This window comes from Buceros rhinoceros, unplaced genomic scaffold (genome assembly GCF_000710305.1).
Source record: "Buceros rhinoceros silvestris isolate BGI_N320 unplaced genomic scaffold, ASM71030v1 scaffold7536, whole genome shotgun sequence".
Taxonomy (NCBI): Eukaryota; Metazoa; Chordata; class Aves; order Bucerotiformes; family Bucerotidae; genus Buceros; species Buceros rhinoceros.
In genome coordinates this window covers 79,626-96,292 of record NW_010415754.1, presented here as the reverse complement: position 1 = coordinate 96,292, position 16,667 = coordinate 79,626, and the positions used below count along the sequence as shown (strand labels likewise).

The following is a 16,667-nucleotide window of genomic DNA, read 5'->3' as shown; positions in this document are numbered from 1 at the left end:
AAAAAAAAAAAAAAAACCAGTGAGCCTTTCTTTGGCAGGAGACAAGATAGATGCTAAAACCTTGTCTTTCCTTTGTTCAGCTATAGTTTGATTTGCAAGATAAACTAGTTAAATTTTACAGACAGTAATAAGAAATAGTGAATAGTGTTTGGGTTTCTCTTGAGTAGTAGGGGAAGGTTGAAAGAGTGGAATGTGAGTTTATTTTCCTAATAATGTATTGAAATTGGACTGAACCAAAACCCGAGGATGTTCTGTTGTCACAAATATTCATGTAATGTGAATACAGAAAGTATGAATACTGAATACTAATATCCTGAACACATTGTCTGCAGAAAAAATAATAACCATGTTTTATTCTGCTACCTTGCTGAAGTCTTGTTGCCTTGATCTGAAAAGATGGGTCTGTCCTGTCATGCAAAGCCTTAGACACCCTCCACTATCAACAAATGTGACCGATGCTTTGAGGTCTGACAGAAATTATTTGTCTGTTGGGGAGGATCTACTACTGTCAGATTGTTTCATTCCTCACCCAGCTACATGGGAATTGATATATAATTGCTCTAGAAGTAGAAGGCTTTAAGGGACTCGTTACCAATTCCTTCAGCCTGCCAGACCATGTGTTCACTCTCTGTTGTTCAATACTGTCCACAGTTTCTATTCAGCATAAGGTCTCAAACTTCTGCTGTGTGACTGGCTCCTTTGAAGTCATTAGGATCTGTCAGGCGGTTAATTGAGATTTAATGACCTCAGAATGGGTATGTATTGACAGAAATAAGCACAAGATGATAAACTGCTGTTATCAAAGGAATGATTTCTGTCTTACTGTCATACTAAAAAGTAATCTATGGTACAAAATTTTTCACTTGTCTCTTAATTGTTGCTTGTTAAACATCCTTAAAGCTATAGGAAATACAATTTTTTTAATAAGTACTATTTTGAAATTAGGTTAATGTTGAAGCTTTAACTTGGGGACACAAGGAGCTTCAAAGCCGGGAAAATTAATTCTCTTAAACGAGCTTCAGCAGTTGCACAGGAGAAAGCTCTCCCAGCAGCTCCTGCAGCCATGGCATGGTGCACTCAGAGCAGAGTGGAATTTGTGCCATCCTCTTTTCTTTTCTTCTGCATCTAAAGCAGGAGAGAACTGTACTCCCGTGGCACAGTCAGTTTTGGAAAAATTTTGACGTATCATTAGAATGACCTTTTATAAAATAGGGGGTTTTATCATTGTACTGAATTCCTGCAGCTAACAACAGAGGGAACTAACAGAGTTCAGTGTTGTCAGTCGCCTTCCTCCTTGCATAAAGCCTGAAACATTTAGTTTAAATGTCAACACGTGTTGTTTTATTTTTGTTCACTTTAGAGCATGATCAGGGATTTTAGGTGAATTTAGGTAGAATAATATTTATTCTCTAGGCTGAATGTTGTAAACATACAAACTTGCCAAATCTGTTGGTGATTTTTAACTGGCAGATACTTTATTTCCATTTCAAATTGAAGATCTGAAAAGACACACACTAAAAGCTACAATTTCATAATATACATGGAATTTCCCACCCTCTTAAATACAGATTAAAATATTGTGGGGGATCCACTCTTAGTGCTTTTCCTGTAGGCTGACTTAAGCTTGCCTACTGATTAGTATCGGTCTGTCCCTGGTAACTGCTGAGTTTGCAGTTTTCATGCTCCTGAGTGAGGGGAAAATTCATGACCTCTAGTGTTTTGCAGTGTCCAGTTTAATTTCTCTTCAGAGGTGCTGCGATTAACAATCCATACCTTTTAACAGCAGTGGCTTATAAGATGATACTGATGTTGTCAGTAATTTCCTTTATCCATTTGTGACTAGTTTGGGATCTTGACTTCTCTGTAGTTAGCAGGAAGTAAAGTATTTTGGCAGCTAAACCTGCGTGCCAACTTCCAGAGCATGTCTAAGGCATCAAAGAACTGCCAAGTGCATTCCTGTGAGCAGAATGGTGAAGTATACCCAGTTTTCAGTTAGATAGCACTTTTTAATCCTTTGTCTTTCTTACTGGGTGACTGCTCATTTTATCTGTTCAGCTACAGAGACTGCTTGAGATGGAGGTCAGGTAGGAGGCTCAAAGACTGAAAGCAGACCGCATCTAGAGCGTGTTCATCCAGGCTGGGTGGTACTGCCCTTTCACTGCTCATGAGCTTTACGGGGGAGTTGGCAGGCCCCTTACTATAAAAGCAGCAAGTTGCATCATGCCAGGAATGCTTTTTTTTTTTTTCCACAGTGCACTTAGGGATGGAAAATACTCATGGCAGTAACTAACTGCAATACTCATTTGTCACAGCGCTACAGGAGATATCATTTAAAATACAGAAGTCTAGTGATAACATTTCAAATCCTAAAAATTTGCCTTTTTAAGTAGTGATACTGCAAGAAAGCATTTCACATAATAATTATGAAGTCTATTATTTGAATGAATAAAAAACCCAAGTTACTACAAATTCACTAAGCCAGTCGCACTAGGACTACCTATTGCTTCATCACAAAGGCTCTTTATATTAAATTGTCTTCCTGCTTCCCAAATTGGCAGTAAAGGGGACATTACCTCTCAATTCTTAACTTAAATGCGTCTCTCTCCCACCATCTCTAGCTTGAATTGCCGGTATCATCTGGGTTTTATTTTCTCTGACATGAAAACTGAACTGAATGATGTGTCTTTGTGAAGTTGAGGCCAACTTCAAATACTGTAGATGAAATCTTAAACATATTTTTGCAGTTCCTCTTTGATTGTGAGCGCTCAACACTTACCATTCAGTGCCTAGGAGCTGTAACAGGATGAATTCTAGTATCATCTATTAAAACTGTTAATTTTGACTACCACCTTTAGTGCATGCAAGTGACTAATTTCTGATTCCACAGTTTTTTATCTATATAAATTTGCAGTTATAAATCACCCTTGAACCACACAAAGAGCCAGTGTTGCCTTTTTAGAAAGCAGTTGGGTACGTTTAGGTTTGAAAAGGGAAATGTTGCAAATGTTTTCATATACAAGACTATGGGTAATTTCAAGAGCTAGGAATTTTATTAAAGTAATTGTAACCACATTTTTTTTTCTTTTTTACTCTGTGGAATTTGATGACTCTTGTTTACAACCTTGGCAGAAGGCATGTTCAGGAGAATATTTCTGTCTTGTATTTGTTTTCATTTGATGTAACAGCTGAAGAATTTAATGGGGTTTTTTTCCCTCATAAATATTTAAACTTACGATGACAGATCAAAAGAGAATGGCCTTGAAGCAGAGTATTGCAAAGATGCTTGATGAAAGTTTGCTTTGGAGACCTCCTCCAAAGCATGAAATGAATTGAAGAACGTGGAGGTCGATGATCTGAACAATTAGTGGCCAAAACACGTTTCAAATGAATATGAACAAGGCAAAATTGCATTTGTCGGGGGTGCTAAAAAGGAAGTCACATTCTTGGAGGTGCAGTGAAAGCATGATTGCCAAGCTCTAGCTGTGCATGCATAGGAAATTTATCTTGAAATTCTTACACTGAAGGAATCTTATATGAGAAAATTTAACTAAACCTAGTTTAGGCAGCAAGTATCAACTTTAGTTAAGTCAATAGATGAGGAGTAATATGAGTATGATATGGTTTAGTTTTGGTTCTTTTTTTTCTCTAAGAAGTCTCCATGCAGAATTTCACTAAACTGTCTTTCAAGCTGCCAATTGTTTTGATGTCATAACTATTTAAATTATAGCATATCAAAGGAAGATAGAATCAGTCTGTGCAAACTAAAATTCAAGAAGGAATATAACTTCTAAACTTGTGATTTCTCTTAATACGCTTAAATCATATTTTCAGGCCAAGGTTGCTACATTGACCTGTAATTATTCTTTGAATGCTAATGCAAGTTATGAAACATTATGGAAACTACACACAGTTTTTATGAAAAAGCATTTTAGTCCTGATAAATACTAAAAACAGTGTGATAACCCAACTAGGAAGAAAGAAAAAAGCATCCCTCTGGAACACTGGGTTCTCTTTCATGTATTAACTCTCTTCATGTCACCTGTGGCTGGAATCTCCTTCAACTAAACTAGCAGACATTTTTAATAAACATCCTTTCTAATCCACTTTAGGAGCATTAATCTAATTTAACAAAGTTTTGGAAGCTAGGAGGCAGGTTGAAATTGAAGTTGGAGAAGCCAAGTCTCAGAACTGGTGATTCTTTTTACTGCTTCAGATGTGATACTTGAGCATACAGCCACTACTGTTACCAGGGGGCAGCTTTTTTTTTTTAAGTCAGTACCAAGGTATTTTTTCTGACAGAAATGTATTTGGTTTTGTCTGGTCTATTAGTTAATATTTTGTGCTTTCAGAGACCCTACCGTGTAGTCAGAATTCCTCAGTTTTTGTGAATAACACTTTACTTTCAAAGACTTTTTGGGTGTCTGAAATATAATTATCAAAACATGAGGATAAAGCAGATTCCAAGACTAATAAAACCAAGCTGAATGGTTATGTGATCAGGCTGAGTGACAAATGTTAGTTGAAATGGGGAAAGCCTTAATATCAGTGAATAACTTAATGGGCAGTCACATTAGTGAGCATATTTGCTGAAAATTAAAAAGTGAGCAGCTGGAGTTGAGTGGCCTGAAGGACACGACTACCAGGCTGTGGCATAGTTCACTGCTCTACAGATAGCTTCCAGGCAGGGAGATGTGCTGATGGGCCACAAGGTGAAAGGTCTGGCTCCCAGTACTCCTGCCAGTCCTTGGCGTACAGTGGTTCTGTCTGCTTGCCCCCCAAAGCCCTACAAAGAAACCAGCAGCAGCAACCTGCCATTTACAGATGAAATACTGAAACTGGGGACGTGTCTGGTTTTCATTCTCACAAGGTCTCCCTTGTGCTGTGGACCGTGGGAGGAACTCTGTCCTCCCTTTTGTTCTTTAGTTTTAGGCAGGGTTCAGAAAGTGGTTTTGGTTAAAGTGTGTATGAAGAGAAAGTAATTAAAAGTGAAAAGGATTGGCAGCCTGCCCGCTGGTCGTCTAGCTTACAGTGCTAAGTATGAGAACAGTTGTCACTATAATGCAGTAGAATATAATTTGTATATAGTATATGTTACTGTTCCGTGCCCCAGTATTGATATCTACTAGAAAGCATACCAGTTTGGCACACAGTTTTCTCCAGGCAATTAAATTATATTAAACTTAACAATTTCTTATGTAAAAACTCATCCTGGTACATTCTTCTCCCTACCTTTAAAATAATGGTAATTTGCTACAATCCTAGATAAACCTTTCCCTTCGTTTGTGTTGTATCATTCAGCCAGTAATTTGTCTGTTAATAAAAGGTAATCATTGTTTTCCTTCCCTGTTGTTATAGATTCTGTTCGCAGGTTTTGCCACCCTGCCTTAAGCAGAGAGGCTTATTCACAAAAGAATGGGGATACCATCTTGTAAAAACAGCTCATTTCACAAGGGAGCAGTAGCAGTAATTGAAACCCTTCTTGCTAAAGATATTCCATGTGCACTTGTGATTGTCAGAAGTGCTATAATTAGTTGTGAATCTTAGTCAACAACTGAAAGCTTTGATCTAATCCTTCATTAATGAGGCAGTTGTGTATGTGGAATTCAAGGCAATGAATGCATCCACTGAATACTAGCTGTAGATGGGTAATGCTCTCATTTCAAATGGTTTCCCAGCTTATATGGTACAGCCAGTGTCATTCAGAAAAAGGACATCTACTAATCCTTTCATTTCATATGAAACCATTGTTTCTTTCACTGGAGAGGCTGATATGGATTATTTATTTTTATGTGAAATACTGAAACAAGATCTGGGGGCATAGCGTTGCATTTTTCTTCCTCTTTTTTCTGCCCTGCTCTTGTCATATGTAAGAATTTTCAGTTAAATAGCAAAATGTGCAGAGCATAATTTAGCTGTGTTAGTGAACCTGTGTCGCCAGGAAGGTTAGGCTTTTAAAGTCAATTTTTTTTTTTTTTTTTTTTTTTTTTTTTTTTTTTTTTTTTAATCTGTTTGGGAATTGACAGGTGAGATGAGTGCAAGTGTGGAGAAAATGTCATCTGATACCACATTTCTTACACACCTGTCAACACTCACTTTTTGATCAGTCTTCATGCAGTAGTAGAAGGAGTTATCTTACGAAACATACGATGCATAGAAAATGAAACCTTCTAAGAGCAGATATGATCAAAAAATGAGACCAGGCTGCAGATTTTTTAAGGAATCCTTACTTGTAACTGATCGTCTAGCCAGATGTTGCCAATTTACTATGAGAAAATATTCAGTACATTTCTAGAAACAAAGTTCCGAGTTCTGTTGGAGTGCGAAGGATAGATTGTGTGCCAGTGGCCAAAAAGAAATTTTAAAATGTTTCTGCTTTATGCAGAAGGGAGGCTCGGTATTTTTGTAACTTTTTTTCTTGAGGGGAGGGTGGGCTGTTGGTTATCCTCACGTTGGAATCATAAAAGGTTTTCAACATACTATTGACTATTACAGGTTTTTTTAATACTGGATGGCGAAGTCACATAATAATTTGCAGGCTTTGTGAATACAGGGAGAGAAGTCTTGTAGGGTTACTTGGTTTTAAGCAGTCTAGTTCTCTTTTGTCAGGGAAACACCTCTGATGTCAAATTACGTGAGTAACTAACCACTCTTTAAAAGACTGCTTCTGAATCGTGGTTATAACAAAACAAGAATGTATATGACCATTTCATCTCACTTTCTAGTATTTTCCTAAACATACGCGCTGACCTTCTTTTTAATGAAAATTACCCCTGTTTTTTAAGAGTTTAACCAGTGTCTCTGTTTGCAGAGTGAGATGTGGTCAATGTTGGTAGGCTGGTTGGTCTCCGTGGCTGCCAGCGGACAGATAGATGCTCGAGGAGCAGCAGGCAAGCTGAGTCCTTATGGCTGGCTTTGCACAAGTTCAGTCTGCTCTGACGTGTGCTGGGCACGGACTGGTGTCAGCGGGTTGCAGGGAGGGAGAAAACACACGTTTTACCCCTTGCTTTCACGCTGGTTTTGAAGGAGATGCTGAAGCAGGATGTTTTCAAGGGTGTTTTGGGGTGAATCAGCCTATCTTTGCATAAGTTGTTCACTTACTTAATTGCACTTACTACTGAAAGTGAGCGGCTTATTTCTGATCTGGATTTCCAGCCTTATTTCTGCGTAGCTTTGGTTTCCAACTGACAGACCTCTGTTGCTTCTTTCTCTGTTGCTTTCTTTCAGTTAAAGCTGTTGTCAGAAATCTTTTCTCAGTAGAGATTTCCTAAATCAAGTTAGTAGCCCACTCCCTGGTGGATGAATGTACCTGATTGAAGTCCCCAAGCTCTCATCAGCACACGTGGCCATTTCTGAGCCCTCTTTCTTTTTGGGAGCACATAGTGGAGAGCCGCGTGTGGCGTTACACCCTTTTACACAAGGTCAGGGGTAGTAGCTTTCTCTTCCTATGCAACATTACTCTTCGTTGACATTACACTCTTCAGCTTTACCTTGAGAGAGCAGATTGCGGTCAGATATCAGCGTACTGCTCACATCCTTTCCTGTGCTCCTCGGCACAGCTTGGCTGTCTTGGGCATCCAGGTCTGTGGTGTCTTTGGTTTGGTTTTGCGCAACTTTTGGAGGGAAGTCAGTACTCTATCATCCCTAGCATCAGGCACTGAAGTCAGGTTTTTCAGTTCTCAGCACCCACTACTCTCACCTGTTCAGAAACACACCAGCAAGCATCGCAGTGGGGAGTGTATCATCTGAAAATCTAGGCTGTAAAGGCTGTTTGTGTGAGACAGGAGCTTTTGAAAATCAGACCTTGAATGTACAGGTGGCTTAACTGATCTCAATGCAAACGCTGGTGACCTTTTTTCCTGTTCAATAAAGTAAAGGTTAAATTTGCATAATTTATTGGACAGTTATTTAGATTCTTACTTCTTTCCACTCACATTTGTCCAGACTTAAGTTCAGTTAAACAAAAAAAAAATTTGTAAGAGATGGGGAAGAATGGCCATTGCACTAGAGCTCTCCCCCATTCAGTCTTCCCATGCAAAACCTTGCTGTGTCTTGTAGAGGCAGTAAGAGGATATAGGCAGAGAGGAATTCTCTTCATGGAGAGCATGATTAAACCATAAAACTATTGCCACACCACATTGTGAATGTTAAATCTCATGCAAGTTTGGGGGAAAAAGAAACCAAACTTGAGTCACAGAAGGAAACTGTAGCAAGGTTAGTTAAACATTGCAGAAGAGTATTCAGTGCCCTTGCCTGAGGGTGTTCGTTGAACCCTGGTTCAGGAAAGAGGAGGCTGGACGGGATGGCCTTGGCTCTGTCTGTTTATATTTCAACTTGTTTTGGGGAAAGTATTCGTAAATAAATACTGCTTGTTAATACTCAGCCTGATCTTCAGATTAAAGTTTGCTTCTGTTTAGTACATTGAGAAATGTTTGGGGTCTGGGGGCGTCCTGGTTTTTCCCCTACCTGTATTTGTCTGTGTGGTCTTCGTTTGTCAGAATTTTTAAACTAACTTTGCAATTATTGAATTAAATGTGACCAGAGAAATGAAACTAATTACATAATGAAACATTTCGGTACAATATAGTTGAAATTAAATAGTTGATCATCATTGGAGAGCTCTTTTAATCACTTTTATGTACCTATCACAGAAATATTCCTCTAGTAACTGTAGAAGTTGTTGAATATTACTGCACATTGAAGGAACTGTTGCACACTCTGCTCGAATTACTACAAATGCAAGTCTTCTGCTACCAGTGTGATAGGTATTGCCTAGTAATCCGACATGAATGACTGGCAATTAGTGCGTGCTTGCTGATTTCCTGCATCCATGGTGGTTTTTCTTAATCAAAGTTGTTAGAAATAAAGTAATTATCTGTCAGGGTGAACTGTCACTAAGGGATGAATTTGAGGTACTTCATTGGGGTACTGTGGAGTCCGTAGATGCTTTAAAACCTGTTTGTATTGACACTCATGTATTACAGTTTACCTTTTAAAAATAAAACTCATATACAAAGCATGTAACTTTCCAACGGGCTGTCTGCTGGTTTACGTACTTCAGTCATTGCCAGGCTTTTTTCTTCCCTTGGAATTTTTCCTTTGGCAGCAGTTCCTAACCTGTTTGAATAACATTGCTTTTTTTTTTTTCACACTGAAGAGTTTCTCCTGGATAAGAAAAGGGGGCAATGGGGAAATCCTTGTATGTTCGCATATATTTACTTTGCGTCTCATATGTCCACCTAGATCATATTTTTATATTTTCCTCTCAGGTTAAATGAATGGCTTTATTCTGATGGAAATTAGATGTTTCTTGCTTGGTCTGACCAAATTTTACCTGTACTGAAGTAGAAATTCTGCTTTTCTTCCCTCTGCCTTCCCTTTCCTCTCCCTCAAAATTGTACCTCAGTCCCTACCACAGCCGCTAGCACTCCTGATGCTGTTGACAAATACTTGGAGACACCTGGGGATGAGAATGAGCATGCCCATTTCCAGAAAGCCAAGGAGAGACTTGAAGCTAAGCATCGTGAAAGGATGTCTCAGGTAAGGGGAAAGTCTTTGTTTCTGAATATGGGAGGGAGTTTTGTCAGTCAAGTCCTAAGGTGCTTGGGAGTCCTTCATTTTCTTATTTCCCAAGGCTGGGAATTTTCTTATTTTCCGAGGCCAGCTGCCCTGCCTATTCGCACTTTTGTAAATACGCCATTTGCTGCCTTTCTGACTCTAGCGAAGAGTTCAGCTGTCTGGGACATGGATTTGTGGTTGGGTTGGAGCTGTGATCCTAAGTAGCTACAGTTACCTGTGCTGGCAACAAGGAAAATAAAAAAGTCTCGTTAAAAAATTTATCTCTTCTTTGTCAAAGAATGTTTAGTTTGGTCTTATTTCTAAGAACTTCACCACTGTATTAGTCACCTTTCCTTTGTAGCAGCTGAAGGAGATGGCTTGTGATTAGCTTTGTTCTCTGTGTGGAGGAATATGTGGCTGTGCCGTGGGGTAACATAAGCTTGCATATGTTTATCAAGTGGTCTTGAGCCTCAAGGTAACACGAAATGCATCTAAAGGCAAAGAAAAGGGGAGAAATTAGTGCTTTTGAACTGACCCAAAATCCAACTGAATCAATCTTTCTTTCCTTTAACCAAAAAGATTTGTGTAGCCTGAAACTATACACTATTTTTAATCCTATTGAACACTGAGATGAGCTATCCACTCCGTCAGAAGTAGAGTTTATAATAGAAATGGCAACAAAAAATTGTCACTGTTCTGCTCTAATAACAACAAAGAAAAAATGTAAGAGGTTTAAAGGAAAGCCTGTGGCGCGTATTTTTTTAGGATGGAGCAAGCACAAAAATGACTGTCATGCAATTCAGATACACTGCATCTATCTGTGTCACTATTTTACTGTATTTTTTCATTGTAACTTTGTTGCCTTGTTGCATTTCCAGTGTTTCTGTGTATTACTGACACATTAACCTTGAGCTCTGTGCTAAAATGTTTGAATAGGCCTGAAATTAAGCTCTGAGAATAAGTCCGTCACTGTAGCTGTGCCTGGCACTTTTCTAATAAATGGAGCAGGGCATCTTCCCTGAAGCAGTCACCCGATCGATGCAAGCAGCATGCCATGAATATGACACTTAGTAGCCAGGAGGATAGGTGCTCGTCATCTGCCTCTGCTTGGGAAGCATTGTAGCGCAAACAAGCTGTCTCCTCCTTAAACAGAGAAAATACTGCCAATTTAATGCTTTTCAAACTGTTATCCTTTCCATCCTCTGGAAGATTAATAACCTCATTAAAACAACCAGTGGCTGAGGTGTGAGTGTGTGCGGCGCCCGCTCAGAGCCAGCCTGAAGCCATGGGGTGAGTCAGGAGGGAGCTGAGCAATGGCTTGTAAGGCGCCTGTGTGCTGTGCTCCTGCCGTGAGAGCGGCTCATCCCAGCCCTCTTCGTAACTAACTTCCATGTGGCTACGGTACTCGGTTTGGGAGGACGAGCGGGGAATCGGGATAGAGAAAGCAGGCAGCCTGTCTGACAGTGGAGAGGGTTTCTGCCCCAGCTAGGCACGTGGAGAGTCGACAGGTGATGCAGTCATCACCCTGTTATTACCTCCCCTTGAAGTAGCCTTTTTCTAAAAAACACTGGAGAGGCAGGTTTCCTGAAAGTGAAGGACAGTCTGTGCAAAAGTCAGGTTTCCCTGGAACAGTCCTCAGATTCTCACCACCATTTCAGATTTGCCTCCAGAATACCAATATGTCAAGGTTAAGCGGAGTAATTAAGGGCAGTATTTGAGTGAACATTCTATTTTTTACAAAGCTGATGGTTTGTGGAAAAAAGCTAATCAAATGCACAGGCACCTAGAAATTGTCGTAGAGAGAGACCATCAGTGCTTGAGGCCAACAAAATAAACTGGGAAAAGGACTGGGCCATAGCATCAGAAAACTTCTGGGTAAATGCACTGCACATTTTACCATGCACATTTGGGGCAACCTCATAAATGAGAGCTGCGGTTCAGAGGTTTGACTGAAGATCATGCCGTGTGCCCTGCCCTTGTTAGCACGTTCCCAGCCATCTTTCCTGTCAGCGCTAATGAGCGTGCAGCTGCAGGGGGAGGCAGGTCAGGTCCCTAATCTCACTGCAGTGTCACCCTTCCAAAAAAAAAAAAAAAGTAGAATAACGAAATGTGGCCAGTTCAACAAGCTAAATCAGACCTGGGAAACTGCAGCATACTAGGTACCTCACGAAAGAAAGATCTTTGATCTTTGATTTGCTTAAGCTACTGATGAAATTGCAGCTTAAAGTGTGCGTGTCATGAAGTACACAGAACCTCCCCAGAGCTTTGAAGAAGAGAGATTAATTTTTAAAGAGTCATTTTCCTTTCTGTGAGTAATGTTTTGTACAGCACTGAGCTAGCCTCTCCCAGTTAACATTTCAGGTGCTGAAAAAAATAAAAGATCTTACAGAGAAGTAGAAAAGCCAGATGGTTTATCGTTCTGTGTTTCTTCGCTTGACCTGTGACATGTCTGTGTCCCATACCACTGGTCTCCTCTTCTGGCAATTTATTTAAAATTTTTTTACCTTTTCCTTAAAATCAGGTATGTTCTTAATACAGATTTAACTAAAAATTAATTTGAAGCTCGCTCTTGTTACACTGACACAAAAGTTTACTGAGATAATTTATTCAGCATTGTTATCAGTGTTTTTCTCTATTAAAAAAAGTTAGCAAGTGAGACTTACTAGCTAAGTCCTCCAGCTGCACTGAACATATTTATGTTCAGATTTTTTTTCCTCAATGTCTAGTTCTTTCAAAGCTGAAAAATGGGAGTTTATAAAGCAACAGAAATGTCTGGTTTTCTTCTATTAAAAAGAGAGAAAATGTTAAGTGGTTTTAGGAAAATTATCAAGTCATTCTTTAATCTTGATAAATATCGTAATCTGAAATAAATTTTTTTGCTCATGAAATACAGATACTTGTTTTAATAAAGAAGCTGGTTTTGAAACTGTTAAATTTCATGCACACTCTACTTTGCAGCAGCCAATTATCTAATAAAATATTCAGATGCATTCTAGTTCACATGTAAACTGTAATCTAAGGAGTAGGAAAGTTTATAATTAAAAAATAAAGTTGAAATTAAATATTTTCATCAAAATACGTCATCGAGGCAAATGCAGATATTCCTTATATTCTCTTTCTGAGATCTCCCTTTGTTTACCATGAAATTCTGAAAACCTGTGCTTCTTTTTCACTTGCGCAGATGTATCCACACAGGCAGAGACCCAGCTTCTGCCAGTGGTTGTGTTGGTTCACAGTTCACAGCCTCTAAAAGTCTCTCTGACTAGCGGAGTCTGAGCCCTTAGTGTGATGACCTGATGCACCTCTCACATAATCCGTTCTGCTCTTGTGTCTTTCCGTTTAGTCTACAGATCATGAAAGCTTTTCTGCCTTGCACGACACCTGGAGCAACAAGGCTTTACAAACTTTCCTAGGCAGTCCTGTGAAGAGAATTACAGTGGCATAAAATTTTAAGCTTTTTTCAAGAATTCTTAATGCAGCTCCAAATAACAGCAAAGCTACATTCCCATGCAAACAGGGTACCTATTTAGTGATGCATCTCTAACCTTTAAATGTTTGCTATTCTCTGACATGTAACAGGGAGAGATTATGCTAACATTGCAGAATGCCATGATTCTTTTTTCCTGTTTTGGTACTTTTCCTCTTTTCCTCTTTCTGTTTCCAGTTCATTAACTCCTGTACAGCTCCTTCACTTAAATAGCTACTCCTAAATAGCCTGGTGGAACCAGATATGGAACCTTACTCAAGGGACCCATATATTTATACGTTTCTCTCCTCAAACTTCTTGTGTCTTAAATTTACTCTTCCTCTGGCAGTTGACAGTATTTTAGAAATTATAGCGTGTACAGTACTTACAATAGGAACTTAATGATAGCTTGTCTCCTAGAATAGTCTTGCTTCTTGGAAGTTCCTTTCCAAAGCAAGCATCTGAAAACACTGCAGTCCTCAACGAGCCTGAACAGGGCTAGCGTTATGTTCCAATTTTTTTTTTTTTTTTGTATTGTTGCATGGCTCTAGTTGCAACATCCTGGAGAGGTCTTCAGCTGATTTTTAGTGCCAGGGACATCATAAATGGTTTGGATTGGAAGGGACCTTAAAGATCACCTAGTTCCATCCCCTCTGCTATAGACAGGGACATCTTCCACTAGATCAGGTTGCTCAAAGCCCTATCCAACCTGGCCTTGAACATTTCCAGGGAGGAGACATCCACATCTTCTCTGGAAAACCTGTTCCAGTGTATCACCACCCTCACCGTGAAGAATTTCTTCCTTACATCTAATCTAATTCTACCCTCTTTCCATTTGAAACCATTGCCCCTTGTCCTGTCACGACACGCTCTGATAGAGTGCTCCCCATCTTTCCTGCAGGCCCGCTTTAAGTACTAGAAGGCTGCTGTAAGGTAATCCCTGGAGCCGTCTCTTCTCTAGGCTGAGCAACCCCAACTCTCTCATCCAGTCCTCATAACAGGAGGTGCTCCAGCTCTCGATCATCTTCGTGGCCCTCCTCTGGACTCACTTGAGCAGGTCCATGTCTTTCTTACTCTGGAGGCCCCAGAGCTGAACACAGGACTCCAGGTGGGGTCTCACGAGAGCAGAGCGGAAGAATCACCTCCCTTGACCTGCTGGCTGCACTTCTCTCGATACAAATCATACATTGAGTCAGTCTTGAGTGCAAGCGTCCTTACACTGGTTCATCATTAGGGTCTACAGCCCTGTATAGGACTGAGAGAGGATTGCAGTTCAAAGACTGGGACTTATAAAAGTCTCCTCTGAGTGCAGGTTTGGTGGTGTTTTTTTTTAAAAGGACAAGCTCAACAAGTTACCATGAGGCACCACTAGTGCTCTGCAGTCTGTCCATCAGGGTTTGATAGAGGAGCTGAGTGGTGGAGGCACAACTTGCAGACAGGAGGCACAGCACATCTTATTAGTCTTGCCTTTGGTATTGGTCTTGGTAAAATTTCAGTCACGCATGTGCAGCTTTTCTAAAATCCCCTTTAGAAAGTGTATGTGTGACTGTTTTTATGAAGTGATATGAGAGTGTGGTTTTTGGTGAGAAAGAAAGGAAAAGAAATGCACATTTTGAGTACTTGCTTCTAGATTTCTTCGGTCTTCTTCTGACATTGTGCTAATCCTGCAAATAAACAAGTCACTTATTTGTGTGCGCTGCTTTCAGTGAGAGCAATTGTTCCTGCATAAGATGTGTTTTCTGAGGAGACACCTGTCTAGGTGTGAACTGAGTAAAGTCCCTGAGTAAGACCATGTCACGGACAGAAACTTACGAGTAGTTCCTTCCCTGACTATGAAATACTGCCCTGGAGGAGATGGCCTTTCAACTTGCTGAAAGGAATGGTAATGAAAGTTGTCCTACATAATTTTTCTGTCAGTGTTGTACTTATACATATGGAATTCTGGAAGGGTTGGACACCTCTTTCTGGACAGACTAGCACAAATTGCATGTAATTCTTGTCCTACTCAAAGGCCAGCAACGTAACCCAAATAAATCTAAAAACTTCTGTGGTACCGAAAGGAGCGTCACTTGGAACGAGTTGAAATTCACTCATATTGACCAAGGACATACAATAGACAGAAGCAGTTTCCTTTTAGACTGAAATGAAAAGCAGGCAGTGTGTTCACCCACAGAGACCTCCACCTCCCTCATTTGAGGGCCAGTTAACAACTGTGTTGCCTCACAGCGGAGTTGTGAGAGCTTGGCATGATGTTCAGACACAGAAGTACCATCTTTGTTTAATTAAGTAACAGGACCCTACCTTTGTTAAATGTTGTAACTGCTTTTTAAATAGAGATAAAAGGAGGAGAGGAATATAAAAAGATGACTGTTGGAGCTGCAGTCCTTGGCTGTTGCTAAGCCCTGGGACAGGAGAGGAAAATACTGGAAAATACAGAGGAAAGTAATGGTCCTTGTTTTGTTCATTAGGTCATGAGAGAGTGGGAAGAGGCAGAACGCCAAGCAAAGAATTTGCCAAAGGCTGACAAGAAAGCTGTTATCCAGGTAAGGAAAAACGCAACCACAACCTTAGCAGCTGGGGCTGCAGTTAAAATACAAGGGGTGCTGAGTGTGATATAACTTTAAAACCTACTTCAATGGGAATTTAATGTTATTCTCTGCTCTTGTTGTTGCTATATTTATTTCCAGCTGTTAGTGGCTGGCGGGGGTCTCTGTACCTGGCATTTAAAACCTACTTCAATGGGAATTTAATGTTATTCTCTGCTCTTGTTGTTGCTATATTTATTTCCAGCTGTTAGTGGCTGCCGGGTGTCTCTGTACCTGGCAGCCCGTCCCTGGAACAGCAGTGCAGGACATCGCTTATGACTACACAGAGGGGTAGAATTTCTCTTTAATTCAGATTTGCTTTCAGTGAGAACTGAAAACTTGGTTATCATGGGCCCCTTTCAGAATATATCTCATGATAAACTAATACAAGCTGCAGGACCTAAGCTCAAAGAGGAGATGGAAAATAATTTAAGGAAGGAATCACCATCAGTTTTATCTGAAAGAAACGCTCAGCCAAAAATAATTTGATCTCAAATTATACTATAATTCAAAAATTCTGACAAGCCAAATGCTCCTTGAATCCCACTATGTCAGGTGTTATTCAGTACTGCTAGAATGATTTCTATGCAAAACTATAAAAAAGTAACATACAGAGCAGTTTCCTTCTCCCATTAGATCCCACAGCTTTGCACTCTGCACATTTTACTCAGTCTTTTCCTTTGTTTGGGCTCAATTTTTCCTCCTGGTGTGCAGTTTATGAGAAATTATAGTGGCTCTGTTCAGTTTGGAATTATTTTTTTCCCACATGTAGGTTTACTCGTGAAGTCATCTTGATGACTCATGATGGCAGGGAGCGTATGCTTGCCAAACTCCACCCTCCTCCAGGCACAGTTCTCCAGCACTGAACCACTGACTCAGGAGGCAAATGGAAGATTCGTGGTGGTGTACTGAACGTGTCAGAAATATTTTATTAGATCAATAAAATATTACCAGGTGTTCAGGAATACAGGGCATCAGCAGTTCCCGGTGAAATCAGTAAAAGGTGCTTTCAGTGCAGCGCTCCTGGGGGCCAAGCTATACTGGCATGGGGAAAGATTTTG

General features: G+C 40.0%; 1 protein-coding gene across 2 annotated transcripts in view; it reads left to right on the top strand.

The window, feature by feature from the left end:
* Positions 1 to 16,667, top strand: part of APP (amyloid beta (A4) precursor protein) — a 109,365-nt gene that overhangs the window by 33,034 nt on the left and 59,664 nt on the right. For both annotated transcript variants that reach the window (XM_010137531.1, XM_010137530.1), the window contains 2 exons: positions 9,404 to 9,537; positions 15,490 to 15,564. In XM_010137531.1, coding sequence (XP_010135833.1) covers positions 9,404 to 9,537; positions 15,490 to 15,564 — 209 coding nt within the window. The remainder of the gene's footprint in view (positions 1 to 9,403; positions 9,538 to 15,489; positions 15,565 to 16,667) is intronic.